Source organism: Centroberyx affinis, unplaced genomic scaffold (genome assembly GCF_046629955.1).
Source record: "Centroberyx affinis isolate AG114_WGS23_722 - 3 ecotype Tasmania unplaced genomic scaffold, CSIRO-AGI_Caff_v1 ptg001031l_1, whole genome shotgun sequence".
NCBI classification, from domain to species: domain Eukaryota; kingdom Metazoa; phylum Chordata; class Actinopteri; order Beryciformes; family Berycidae; genus Centroberyx; species Centroberyx affinis.
In genome coordinates, this window is record NW_027279590.1 from 113,936 (window position 1) to 127,500 (window position 13,565).

General features: G+C 42.8%; 1 protein-coding gene across 1 annotated transcript in view; it reads left to right on the forward strand.

Annotated features, from left to right (window-relative positions):
* Window positions 1-13,565, forward strand: part of LOC139647016 (C-myc promoter-binding protein-like) — a 63,116-nt gene that overhangs the window by 28,830 nt on the left and 20,721 nt on the right. The window contains exons 15-20 of the mRNA XM_071522823.1: window positions 1,692-1,824; window positions 2,463-2,669; window positions 3,322-3,450; window positions 8,272-8,413; window positions 10,548-10,676; window positions 11,008-11,100. Of these exons, the coding sequence (XP_071378924.1) occupies window positions 1,692-1,824; window positions 2,463-2,669; window positions 3,322-3,450; window positions 8,272-8,413; window positions 10,548-10,676; window positions 11,008-11,100 (833 nt within the window). The remainder of the gene's footprint in view (window positions 1-1,691; window positions 1,825-2,462; window positions 2,670-3,321; window positions 3,451-8,271; window positions 8,414-10,547; window positions 10,677-11,007; window positions 11,101-13,565) is intronic.

The window sequence follows — 13,565 nt, forward strand, 5'->3', positions numbered from 1 at the left end:
CAAGCTCTATATCCAAGTTATATTATTGTCACTTTGTAATGACATTTTTAAATTGTTGTTTATATTCTAGCAGCCAATGGCATCGCTAGAGAGATTTGTGGCTCAGAAATAATCATAATTCTGCACAGTCAGACTTTGTTGTCATTGAACTTTTATTTATCACATCATATCGTGGTTGTATTGAATCCCGAACCACATATCACGTATCGAATCGCATCATGAGATAAGCAGATCGTACCATCACTAGTCAAAATCACAGTTTTGGAATATGTGTGGAGTAGTACTTGCAAAATTGTAACTATGGAATTGAACTTTACTCTCAAATGGGAGGATACTGTAGATGTAAAACTTGTCTGTGCAACTCATTTGACTCTAAAGTGTCTCGGGTGTCCTTCCAAATATCCATTTTGTTATCACTGGAGGGATTTGGGTTCTTTGGGTTTGACAGTTTACAGTGAATCACTCTCTGCCCATCTTTCTTTTTCCCACTGTCTAAATAAATGATAAGAGGTAAAATATTGGCAGTAGTGGATGTACAAATGTAGAATCCTTTTTATCTCAGTGTTGGGACAGTATAAACCAGTGTTTGTCCTACTTTTTTTTAATCTGTAGCTATGGTGTTAGGATAAGGAAGAAAATCTTCAGTCAGAAAATTACTGCTAGGAAATATGACACAGAATACATTTAAGATTAAGTTGACTTTACTGCTATGTGAAAAATAAATAGAGCCAAAGCACAAGTGATAGCTAATGTAAAGTTGCAGTAGATTTGTTGCTGGGAGAGAAATTTCTTTTTGACTGGTAAAACAAATCTGTGTCCATAGCTGTAGTCAAGAGATTTCCCCTCGTTAGTCTTATGGTACGTTTTCACAGGGGCATCATTTCACTCGAGGGATTGCACTGTGACTGTGAGGAGATGATGAGGAAACACGCCGCCTGTGGTTTTTATAAGGTTTTACAGCAGCACAGTTGTATCTCTGTACTTAAAGAGGGGAAACACTGGTACAAACGGTACAATAATCCCAATGGAACAGTATAAACATGTCGGTTACGTGAGGTAAATGTCATTTTTAGACAGTGAAATTGTATTTGTTTGCTATTAAGTGGCATCTTCCAATTTGACATCTTATATGAGACTGACATTCCTAACAGCAGGAGCAAATTGAATAAGTTGAATAATAAATTGAGTTGAAAATCCCCTAATTATTCTGGTAGTGCCTGATTGAGGACCAGCAGGAGTCCAGCGCCTCACTGGGTCACAGCTACCAGACAGTGGACTCCAGCCTGTGCTATTTGTATTCTGCAGTCACTTTTTCACTCTAAGTAATTACACCAAGGGATATTTCAGTACCACTTAACATTAGCTCCCCTAATAATCCATAATCTCCATCAGCTTTCAAGCATTTTTTTTCCATCTCTGTTTACATCATAACTTTGGGCTTGGAAGGAAATAATTTCATGGTGCACATTAAAGCAAATGGCTGATGTCACTGCAGACACTCTTTCTGATGTTTATGGGTCATTCTTCGTGAGATCATACTGGTATGTGCATCCAAAAAAGTGAAATATTGTTTTAAGAATTCAAAATCCACTTTCTAATTCTGTTTATAGCAATAAGGATGTTTTGGTAATATTTACAGGAAGACTAAGACTGCTGTCAGTAACGTGTGTGTGTGTGTGTGTGTCCGTCAGGTACGATGGTTTCCCGGTGTTGAGTCTGGACCTGTTCGACCCTGTGGAGGGCCTGCGCACTCCTTCCTCTCGCCTCGCTGCCCGCCACAGCTGTCCCACAAGCCCCGCCCCCATGTTCAGACGCACCAAGCAGGTCAGCACACACACACACACACACACACAATAAGTTCAGTATCTCACTACTGTCACACATTCATAGCTCTTTGATTTCATAAGTTTCAATTCCTAGATCACCAAAATTACAAGCAACTAATAGGAAAGAATGATCAACTAACAGAGAGTATTTGATTTGAATTATTTGATCATTTTAAAACAATTTACATATTTACAATATAATGTAATGCACCTGGTTAAGAAAACAATCAAGGATACAACACAAGAAAGTCCAAGACTTATTTCCATTGTGGTCCTCTAGTCCAAGAAGCCTATGTGCCTGACCGGCATTTGAAGCAGTGTCAGTGAGTCAATATTATATAAAATGAGAATAAAATGAGAGCTAAGGAGAGAGATGGGCAGGTTTTTTCTTTGGATTAACAATAAGAGAGCGGAGAATGCATGTGATTCAGCGGGGCCAGGGTTATGTGAGGTACGACTTTGACAAGATGAGTTTTCAGCCTTTGACTGTAGACCGAGAGTGACTCTGCTCTTCTGACACTGACACACACACACACACACTCACAAAAAAAAAAGTCTACTGCTCCTCTCATATCCCGGGGCTCGAGTCAGGCAGGAAAAAAACCTCTCCCCCCCGTCCCTCCGTTTCATCCGCAGGAGATCAAGTCGGCGCAGAAGATAGCCAAGAAGTACTCGTCCATCCCCCAGCTGTGGTCCAAGTGCCTGCTGCGGCACTGCTACGGCCTGTGGTTCATCTGCCTGCCCGCCTACGTCAAGGTGTGTCACTCCAAGGTGCGGGCGCTGCGCACCGCCTACGACGTCCTCAGGAAGATGCAGGCCAAGAAGCTGCAGCCGCCCGACGAGGTACGAGGCCGACCGTCCCTCTTTGACCGCCTGTTCCTCACCCGGTCAAATCAGAACCGGACACAAGCTGTAGTCTTAGGTTACGTTTTTGTCACGTTTTACTGTGTCCAAAATCCACTTTTTGCCTAGGGCTGGTGCTCCCTAAAATTGCCTGCCAAAAAAAAAAAAATAAAAAAAAAAGACTGTCTAAAGCAATTAATATACATTTTTCATAGCAATATGGGTAACACCTGGGGCTGGGCGATATGGTTGAAAACAATATCATGATAATCATAAGGATTTTTCTCGATATCAGTATATATCATGATATGGTTCATGTATGCAAAATCACGTTAAATAATCAAATTAATGTTCATCTCATTGAACCGAATGGTAATGTTAGGTGTGATGTCAAACAAAACAGAAATTTTCAAATAATATTCCTACCATACCTCATTTTATCAGCGTTTTTAAGTAAAATTTGCTTGTCATCATCAATTTAGACAGCAGAAATGTGTGTCACGATATCAAAATATCTTCCACTGAAAGACGATAAACGATAATATTGAATTATCGCCCAGCCCTAGTAACACCTTACATTAAGTGCTCCTTATAATGTTAACTAATGCATTTACTACCATGAATTAAACATGACTACATTACATCATTGCAGGTGTGTTACCGGGTGTTGATGCAGCTGTGCGGTCAGTACGGCCAGCCGGTCCTGGCGGTGCGGGTGCTGTTTGAGATGAAGAAGGCCGGAGTCCACCCCAACGCCATCACATACGGCTACTACAACAAGGTACACACCACACCCTTCTTTCCTGTAATGAAGCCAAGGATATGCATGTTTGATAGATACAGTGGTGTACCGTAAAACTTCCAATAATGGCCTGTATTCACCTCAACGAAAGAGAGCATTGGGCCTTTATTAGAGATGAGGAGTTATTTCTTCTTGCAGGTCCGTTGTACCCGTTAAGACTGAAAGTGATATTCTGTGATATGGTATTCTGTGAAGAATTAAGCCTAAAAATATTCCTAAATAGGCAACTGATGTCAGATAATGAACATTCCTCTTCTAGTATCAGTATTGAAACGTCTTGCAGCCTCTCTTGGCTTTTGCTCTGCATATTGTAGAACTTGAAACCTGAATTTCAGGTCAAAGTGCCAAGCTATTCCACTGCAGGTTTGCTCACAAAGATACTGATGCAGCTTTAGCTTATGTCAGATATTGTCTGATACTGTTTTGCATATTGTTTTGAACGTTGCTATGATATGTAACGCCTCTTTTTGGTAATATATTTGGTGGTATTTTAGTCATTTTAATTGATTTAACTTCCTATCTAGTAATTCTTTTTTTTTACCTGGCTTTTATTGGGGACCGGCCTTTATTCAGGCAGACACACAACACTCACCGGCTATTGATAGAAATCCAGCCACTATTTTAAGTATTTTATGATATGACCAGCTGCAGATGTTGTATAGGTTACGCTTTCATAAGCTGCATGATTTCTGTGATGGTGGAAACCCAGAAGTTAGAGAAGCAGGCTCGTTACTGTGCGGACGCCAGTTTGAATCTCCAAACAAAATTCTGAGCAAAGAAATCAAATGAGTGACGATCGCTGCTCTTGAGCAAGGCAGCTGTGTGAGTGTATGTAATGAATGGTGTTGCATGTGTGCTCAGTGAAGCCATTCCCTGGAGAAATACAGCTAAGAAAATCATCTGATAGATAAGTAGAAGGGCACTCGGAGAGTGCAGACCTCCGCCAAGGTTCGTGCTATTATTGCTTGTTCGTGAGTCGGATCCAGGTCCGACTCACGAATGAATGGGTTCTTCCTTGGCCCATGCTACACCCTTCCACCAAGTTTCATGAAAATCAGGCGAGTAGTTTTTCCATAATCCTGCTAACAGATAAACAGACAAACAAACAAATGGCACCGAAAACATAACCTCCTTGGCGGAGGTAATAAAGCAGATTGATAGCAGCAGCAGGTGGGATTGTTTATTCTGGATTCAGAATAACTGCTTTATGCGTCAAGATAAAAACAATGCAGCCGAATTATTATGCCGCTCCACACTGTGAGCACTCTGCTGCTGCCTCCCTGAAACTCATCACTCTGTGGACAGAGATGATACCTCATCACAGAAATACATAAGAGTGCGGTACAAGTCATATTCCCCGCTCTATTTCTATGGGCAAAACAAAAAATCTACATTTTCTGTGGTTGCTTTTTCTGTATTCTCATCGCCGTTCTTATCAATGCTTCTGTGGACACTTGGCTGTCAGAGAAGAAGAAACACTGCTGACATTTCCAGTTCCCCCCAAGGTTGTAGGACATCCTCGGTAATCACACGCAGGTGTCAGGATGAGTCGTGACTCTGACATCGTGGCAACCCGTGCCTGATCTGGCAACCCGGGGAGTGTAAACCTACATTGGCTGGTGTGTCTGTCGGAGAGCAGGCCGTGGTAAAGGTTATCCCGGTGTGTTCCGACGCCTCGGAGGGGGGTTTTAGCTTAATTGATGGCTATGAGGCACCAGCTGCTTCACTGACTCAAACGGTATCCATCGGCACTGCTGCATTGGACTTTTATAGGGTTTTTTTTTTTTTTTACAGATGCTTGAATCGTTCTGTGAAGCCTAAGGATGGGAGAGACGGAACAGATTTTGTGTTTGTGTGTCTCTCTGTCTCTTCCTGAAATGGAAAAGCGTCTGTTTCCACACATCATGAGGATAAATATTTTCAGCTTTAGCTTTTCTTTTTTTTGCATTAAGAAATCAAGTTGTGTACCTGGCATCATCAACACTCAGACGCTTCTTGTGATGCATCACAGGCCTAATACTGGTGTTGTACTTGTAATATGCCTCTCATATCTTTACGTCATATCTCATATATGAAGTGAAATACTGCAGGGACAAAGTGCGGGGACTTCCATGACTGTTCCCCATAGTTTGGATAACGTGTTGCCACGGCACAATTCAAGTCAAGTTAATTTCCACAATAATACTGATAAGTCTTTTAATCTTGATCAGTATGATTACTTGGTGAAGAAGATTGAAAAGAGACGAGCTGCAAAATGTCGAATTAGGAGGATAAAACAACAACATTAGAGCATCAAAAGAGTTTATCAGACACAATACAAGAAATTACACACAGGGCTGCCAAGTTTTGACTCCAGCTTGGAGTGTCTGGGGGTCCTCCCCCAGAAAAAAAATAGTAATTTAAAACAAATTTCCTGCATTTCTACACCACCTAACCTCTTGGATTAAGTCAAGAAACAGCCACCCTGTATAATGTTAACCAAAAATGTAAAGTTATGTTATATTACTAGATTTCAGCATTGAGGTGCTTACATTCATGATTTTGCATAGGCATACTAACCTAAAAACCTATTATTGGGAATCGCGAGAAAGTTTCAGAGTGACAGACACAGAGCGTCCCCGTAACCATAGCAACTCACTCTCACTCCTTCCTGCGTGCGCAGGGCACGAGAGGTCTATTAGGATCCCCATTAGCACCAGCATAAGCATTGGCTATTCTTCCTGGGGTCCACCACACATACAGTCATACACACTTATACACACTATAACCACATAAACACAACAAACAAAACAGCTCATCTTATTGCATTAACAATCAAGTACATACAGAAGAGAAACAATATTGTCATCCAGACATCAAGCCAAACCCAAAAATTATAAATCAATCACAGTTCCTCAAGAATAATAGCAAACTTGTAAATCCTTGTCTGAATGACCTTCTTAAATTATATATTTATCCATCCTGCGCTTTCACCCATGTAATTCCAAGAAAATAAGGTATTAAAATACATTTCTCATCCTCTGCCAAGGGGATTTCTACTTTCACCCAGGTATACATTTTTATTTCCGACACCATTTTTTCCTCGTTTACTCACACACAATTCAATTATGGTTCCTGAAGTATTTGGAGATACTGTTTTAACAAAATTTTGAACCGATCTTTAGTATTCTCTAGAACAATATGCAATGAATTCCACCTGACCATGGCTCTGTATATGACAGTTTTCTGTATCACACTTGTTTTCGCTTTAGGTAGTATGAACCTTCTTTCTGTTGCATATCGTGTTTGATAATTGTGTTGAGCAAACTGAGAGAATAACCTTTCATATAATATCTTTGGTGAGGGAGAGATGCAGAAGAGCCGCGGACTGAGATTACTCTGAGCACCATGCATGAGAAGAAATTACAATATAATAGATTTGTGTATAGTTCTAGCTTTCCCCCTGATGGTCTGTCTGAATAACTCTCTGCTGCAGGGTGCTGCTCTGTCTTGTCTTGTCTGTCCTGCTGTCAGTGTCTCTTTCCGCACCACGATGTTATCAGTTATGAATTTGTTTTTCACTGCGTGAGAAAATGGACTTGTGGCGTGAGAGCGTGTGAAAAGTGTCAATTCCCTGAGTCTCACGGTCAGTGTGTGAGAGTCGGCAGCCCTGTACACATCTGTTCAGAAAACCATTTGGTAATGTCATGGGGACACACAGCTTCATAAAAACTGTAAAACCTGCAATGAAATTTAATTTTCTTGCATATTATTCATTTAATTGTTCAATTATGTGCCGGGTTAGGGTTGGTGCAGTGTAGAGTTTTAGTGTCCTATGATGGTCTAAATGTAAATGGTGAAATTTAAAAACACTGAATGTTGTCACAAAATATCGGTGACTTCAGTCTAAAAAAAAAATATCTGTATCGGCCTTCAGAAAACCCATATCGGTCAAACCCTGGTCTGGACCTACCGCATCCCCAGACACACACACGCACACACAGACAGACAGATCCACAGAGTCATGATACACACGCTCCTCTCTCTCAGACACTCGCAGTCCCAGCCGGGGCGTGCCGTCCCATCAGGCAGCGGGGGCCCCGGCTTCTGTTGTCATAACAACGCCGCCGACTGCTATCTCATCGATCCGCAGGAAGCCAACCTCATTTCACCTGGTCAAATCCTCCGAGCGTCACGCGGGGAGCAGCCGGCTCTTCAGCATAATAAACCCACTTCTGTTCATTCTGCTGCCGAACCGGGACCGGCATACCAATCGGCGGGGGGGGGGGTGTTTCTGAAGTGTATTTCAGGCGCAGACGGAGAGAAAGTCGAACGTGACTCTCGGCCTCCGATGGCTGCAGCGCTTTCCTTTCTCTGATTGTGAGTGTGATTGTGGATCCAGGGCTGCTGCGGTTAAGCCTTTTGATCACAAATTCACACAAGATGACGTTATCTGGAACTGGGTTTGGGTCAATTTCAGTTCACTCAGCTCAAAATGTGAAGTTGAAGCTGAATAAATTAAGTTATGTAACCCACGTGATAACCGTAGAGCCTTCACGTCGTTATTGAATGGATGTAAGAACATTTTAGGGCAAAAGATTTCTGAATTTGGAAAAAAATCTGCTTCCTGAATAGTTAAAAATTGAATGAACTGACTCCTTGTGAAGTAAATTGGCTGCAGCGTTATTTCCTTCGTCATCTCATCTTTCCTCCCTCTTCTCCTCTTTATCCCTTCTTCTTCTCCTCCTATCGTCCCTTCCTCGTCTTCCTCACCTTCCTCTCTCCTCTCTGTCTGCACCCCCCCCCCCCTCCTCTGTCCAGGCGGTGTTGGAGAGCACGTGGCCCTCCAGTACCAGAGGAGGCTACTTCCTGTGGATGAAGCTGAGGAACGTGGTTCTGGGCGTGGCCCAATTCAAACAGGCGCTGCGGAGACACGCCCCCTTCACCCAGAGCCCGCTGTCAGGTAACCAGGAGGAAGAAAAGGAGTCTTGTTATTGACTGGTTGAATTGAGGATCTGATGCACAGACAGGAAGCAGCAACAAGCCACGCTTTAACTTGACAGATCTTCAGAGCTGTAGTATTTATGGATTTATGTCCCTGGTATTCCAGGCGTTGTTGCATTTATGGTTTGTTTAGCTTCACGCTGTCCAATTACAAGAGAACCAGGGCTTGAAAACAAAAGTCACATGACTCAAAAGTAGCTTGTTTATTGGTCAGAGTTTTGGGAACCTGTCATGAACACATGAAGAAATAGCTGGATATGAGCATCAGTCCAGACTTCATTTTGTTCTGCTGGGCTTTCCAAGCATGAGGAACTGCTGGCTCTCAGATGTCAACATCTGTCTCCTTATACCCATAATCCCTTGCATTTTGGGGTTGTTTCCTCACTTCTAATGAAACGCACATGACGTCAGTCTTGTCTTCATCCACGAAGGTGAAAATCCTTCAGTGATGTTTCATCGGACAAGTCTTCTCACTCATGTTGCTGCCTGTTTGTAGCATCTGTTGGTGCAACATGCATTACTAGACAACAGCTTTGAAAATGACAGAAACAACACCAAGTTCTGCAGACACATGGACAAACTGCTCAGTTTGAGATAATAAGCTAGACTAGCTAATTAAAATGAATAATTAAATAGATTCTAAATAGATTCTGATACAAGACCAACAGAACAAACTGAAGGATAATAATGACATAATACACTATATTTTCACACCGTTGTATCACTGGCACAGAACATGAAAATCTCACTGCCCACTATTTGTAAGACTAAAGCAGTCACAGCGTTAACAGGCTGACCTGCAGAGGGAAAAGTCAAACTGTGAAACACGGCTGCTTTGAAGTGTGTGATTTAACTGAACAGACTCATGCATGCCAGTGAGCGGCCCGAACCCAGCGCCTGCATGCCAGTCCATGTCCTGCAAATCCCCGCTTTTTAAAGTTACTCCCTTTTACCAGTCCGAAGCATCGAGCTCCAGAAACCGCATGAGTCCAGTGATGATTCTGTTTGAGAGCCAAGGCTTCCTGTAGAGGAGATACAGACCTGCTCATCCACTAGTGATGGGACAATACATATCGAAATTCAATACATCACAATATGAAAATGTGACAATACGTATCGTGGGGCAGAAAAATGAATGGTGACATCAGCTCCATTTTATTCTGCTGTAGTAATCGCAAATGAGACGCTTGACCATCACAATTTCACAAGCTCTCCATCCAAATTATATTATTGTCACTTTGTAATGATATTTTTAAATTGTTGTTTATATTCTAGCAGCCAATGCCATCGCTTGAAAGATTTGTGTCTCAGAAGTAAACATAATTCTGCACAGTCAGACTGAACTTTTATTTATCACATGTATCATGGTATATATGTTTATTACATATGTACATTGTATCGTAGTTGTATTGAATCATGAACTCCATATCGCGTATCGAATTGTATAAGAGATAAGCAGATTGTCCCATCACTATCATCGAGACACAACACTGAGGTTTAACAGCTGAAAGTCACAATGAAATGAAAAAGGATTTTCACTTTGTCAGCAAATCCCACGTCATAACATACAACTATTTAACAATAAATGCCATAAAATTATAGATTTTTTTTACTTTTTTTTAAAATTTTTGTCTCGCTTTTTATATCAACATTTCGTTACTTTTACTTCCTAGAAAATGTATTTTTAGTGGTGACGTACCAGTAGGCGAACATACAAATTAATAATAATAATAATAATAATAAATTAATAATAATAATACCATTGGAATTTTTTTAACCGCTCTTCCCTCCATTATTCATCTTGTAGAATCCAAATTATGACCTTTTGAACACTTTTGAACAGTCCCAGTTGGAACTGTCCCGGCAAAACACCGTCAAGAGTCTGTTTCCTTGTGACTTTAAAGAGACACACACAGACACACACACACACACACACACACTAACCCCTAACCTCAACAGTTTATACTTAAAGCTAACAAAACATGAACTGATTCTAGACGATTTTAGAAGTGTCGACGGGAGGATTCTCTCCCCCTGGTGGAGCAGAAATGGCGTCCAGCCTCCATTTTTAACGGCTTGTTGTCTTTGGGCAGATGGCAGCGACCTGGACGCCGTGAGTCACGGCAGCCTGGATAGTTCTGCCGACACTAACCCGGCGGAGCAGGGCCCCTACGCCTCTGACTCCTCCAGACTAGACCCCACTGACGATAGATCTAGCACAGGTACACCCAAAATGGCTGCCGCTCGACTCCACCTTTCACAGGCAGCCATCTTGTTCTCCATCTTTTTTCCCCCCCCACTGACATGTTTGTTTTTTGTTTTTGTTTTTTTGTTTCCCCACTCCTTCCTCATTTGTCCCACTCACCGACCGGCCTCTTCCTCGTCTCCCTCCTCCTCCTCCTCCTCCTCCTCTTCCTTCCCTCCGCTGCCTGTTTTCCGCCTTCCCTTCGTCCCGGTTTCCATCCGTTGTCTCTTCCTGGTTTGGTTTCTGCTCTGCTCTGTCCCTAACCCTGCCCCTCACTCTGGCCCTGCCTGTGTTGCCCTTGCATGCAGTCGGCCGGTGGGGCGGCGGCGCGGGCGCCGGGGGCCCGGCGGCCCTCACACACTGGGGGGGCGCTGAGCTCAGAGAGGCCGCCCTCCACCCAGGTAAACCTCTCTGTCTGTCTGCCTGTCTGTCCGTTCATCCTGTCTGTCTGTCTGTCTGTCAGTCAGCTGCTTTCCCTGTCTGTCTGCTGTGGAGGCTGACAGGTGGCAAACGCACTACAAACGGCCCAAAGCGGCTTCATTCACAGAAACGCCCTGCAGTATCAGAAACGATGCAATTTCAATGCCTGTTCCACATCCTGGAGCGACTGGATATGCAGAGCTTTTCTGTGGCATTTGCTTTCGTGGTTTGCATGTGTTTTTGAATTTGCAGCGCGTTTCCTGTTAATATACACTGCCAGTCAAAAGTTTGGACACATGCATTTTTCTTTATTGTTACTATTTTCCACATTTTAGAATAATAGCAAAGACATCAAAACTATGAAATGACACAAATGGAATTATGCAATGACCAAAAAAGTGTTAAACAAATCAAAACTATCTTATATTTTAGATTCTTTAAAGTAGCCGCCCTTTGCCTTGATGGAAAGGCAAAGGCTTTGGAAAGAAATTCATACATAGGATCAACTTCACTATTTATATTTGTCTAAGAAACGCATTTCAAGCATTTAAGCAGAAGCCTTTAGATCAAAATGGCTTTAAGAGAATGAAAAACATTAAAGTACATTCAGTCGGGTGGGTCCAGACTGTTGACTTGTAGTGTATTTGCTTTGGTATCTGCAGCACGTTTCTGTTGTTGTGTTTGCTTTGGAGTTTCGTATGTGTTTTTGAATTTGCTTCATTGCACTGTTTTTCTCTTAATGCAACTGCTTTGGCCCGTTGTAGTGCGTTTGCAGCCATCGGCCTCCGTAGTCTACATCTCTTTATCTCTTTCTTACCTTCTCTGTACTTTTTTTTTTTTTTGGGCTCTTTCATCGTCAACCTTGATCCTTGATATCACTTCACCCTCTCTGTCTGTGTGTGATCTGTCGTTCTCTCTCTCTCTCTATATCCGGTACATCCCGTTCTGCAGCACCTCTCCCTCCACTTATCTCTCTCTCTCTCTCACTTTTCTCCCTCACTCTCATTCCTAGCTTCACCACAGAGTGATCTGTCAATGTCAATTTTGGCAAGTAATTACCCAGAGGCACATTCTTTTTGATTACGGAAATCATTTTAATCACGGAGATGGCACCTCGGCAGGAGACTCCAGTCTGTGTGCAGGAAGACTAAAAGGAAATGGCGGCGTGGGGGGGGGGACCTCGCTGTGCCGCCGTTCGTTTGCTTATTACGGCCCTCCGATGAGTTTCCTAAGTTGTTATGAGTCGCGAGTCTTTCCGTACCGTATTACAGCCTCATGCTTTATTTAGAGAGGAGGGCCGGAGAGGTTCATGGGAAAGATGAAAAAGAAGGGGAGAGCGAATCGTCAGACAGCTGGTTGCCTGGAGACACGAAGATGTTTGGGAGAGAGATGTTAGTGGTGATGATCGGGTGTGGCGGGGGGGGGTGGGGGGGTGGGGGGGTTAGGTAGACGCAGTCAGACTTGACAGCAGGTTTTTCCCCCCAACAACAAGTCGTAACAGTCGGGTTCATTAGATGTTGTGAAACGGCGGTTAGTTTCTCGCCGCGCCCCCGCCGAGGATCCTCCCCCCCCCCCCCCCCGCGCTCCCCTCCTGCAGCAGCGACGCCTCTCCCACAGCTGAGGAGATGAAAAGAAAAGCAGAAAGCCTCACTAGTCTCCGCTCCTCATGTTTCATTTATCTCTTACGGGACCCGTTTCTCACCGCTTGCCTTTGTGTAATGAGCAAGAAGGGTCATGTACAGTGAGGCGTGCTGGGAGGGAAAACTGTTTTGTGAGGTGTAGAAAAGGTGCTATCAGTCAAATTCAATTAATCCAAAAAAAATTGGAATAAAAAAAAAAAATCGATATTGCGGTATGAACTTCTGCAATTTCTAAATCTCAGAGGCCTCAATTAATTGCTTCAGAGAGAGTTTGGTCCAAACTGGATTTGTGAACAAGGTGTTTTAGAGCTGCAGGTGATCTGTGGTCCATGAATCAAAACCTTTCATCAGACTCAAACTCAGTAAATCCTGCACACTGACATCTAGTTTTTTTTTAACAAAATCACTTTTCTTTGAACAATTTTGAAGTTCTAAAAAATTAGCAAGAAAAAAACCCCCAAGAAAATGACAGTTTTATCACAAATAATCGCAATTCGATTTTTTTTGTCAATATCTTTCAGCTCTAATTCAAATCATTCCTCTGCATAAATTTACCCTACACTGCGTTGTGTATTTCTGTTATCTTGTGGTGTGATATCAGTGGCTTTAGTATCTAACTGGTACTACTCTTCCCGTCTCTCTCTCTCTCTCTCTCTCTCTCTCTCTCTCTCTCTCTCTCTCTCTCTCACTGTGTCTCTCTGTCTCTCTCTCTCTCTCTCCCTCTCTCTCTCTCTGTGTCTCTCTCTCTGTGTCTCTCTGTCTCTGTCTCTCTCTCTCTCTCTCTCTCTCTCTCTCCCTCTCTCTAT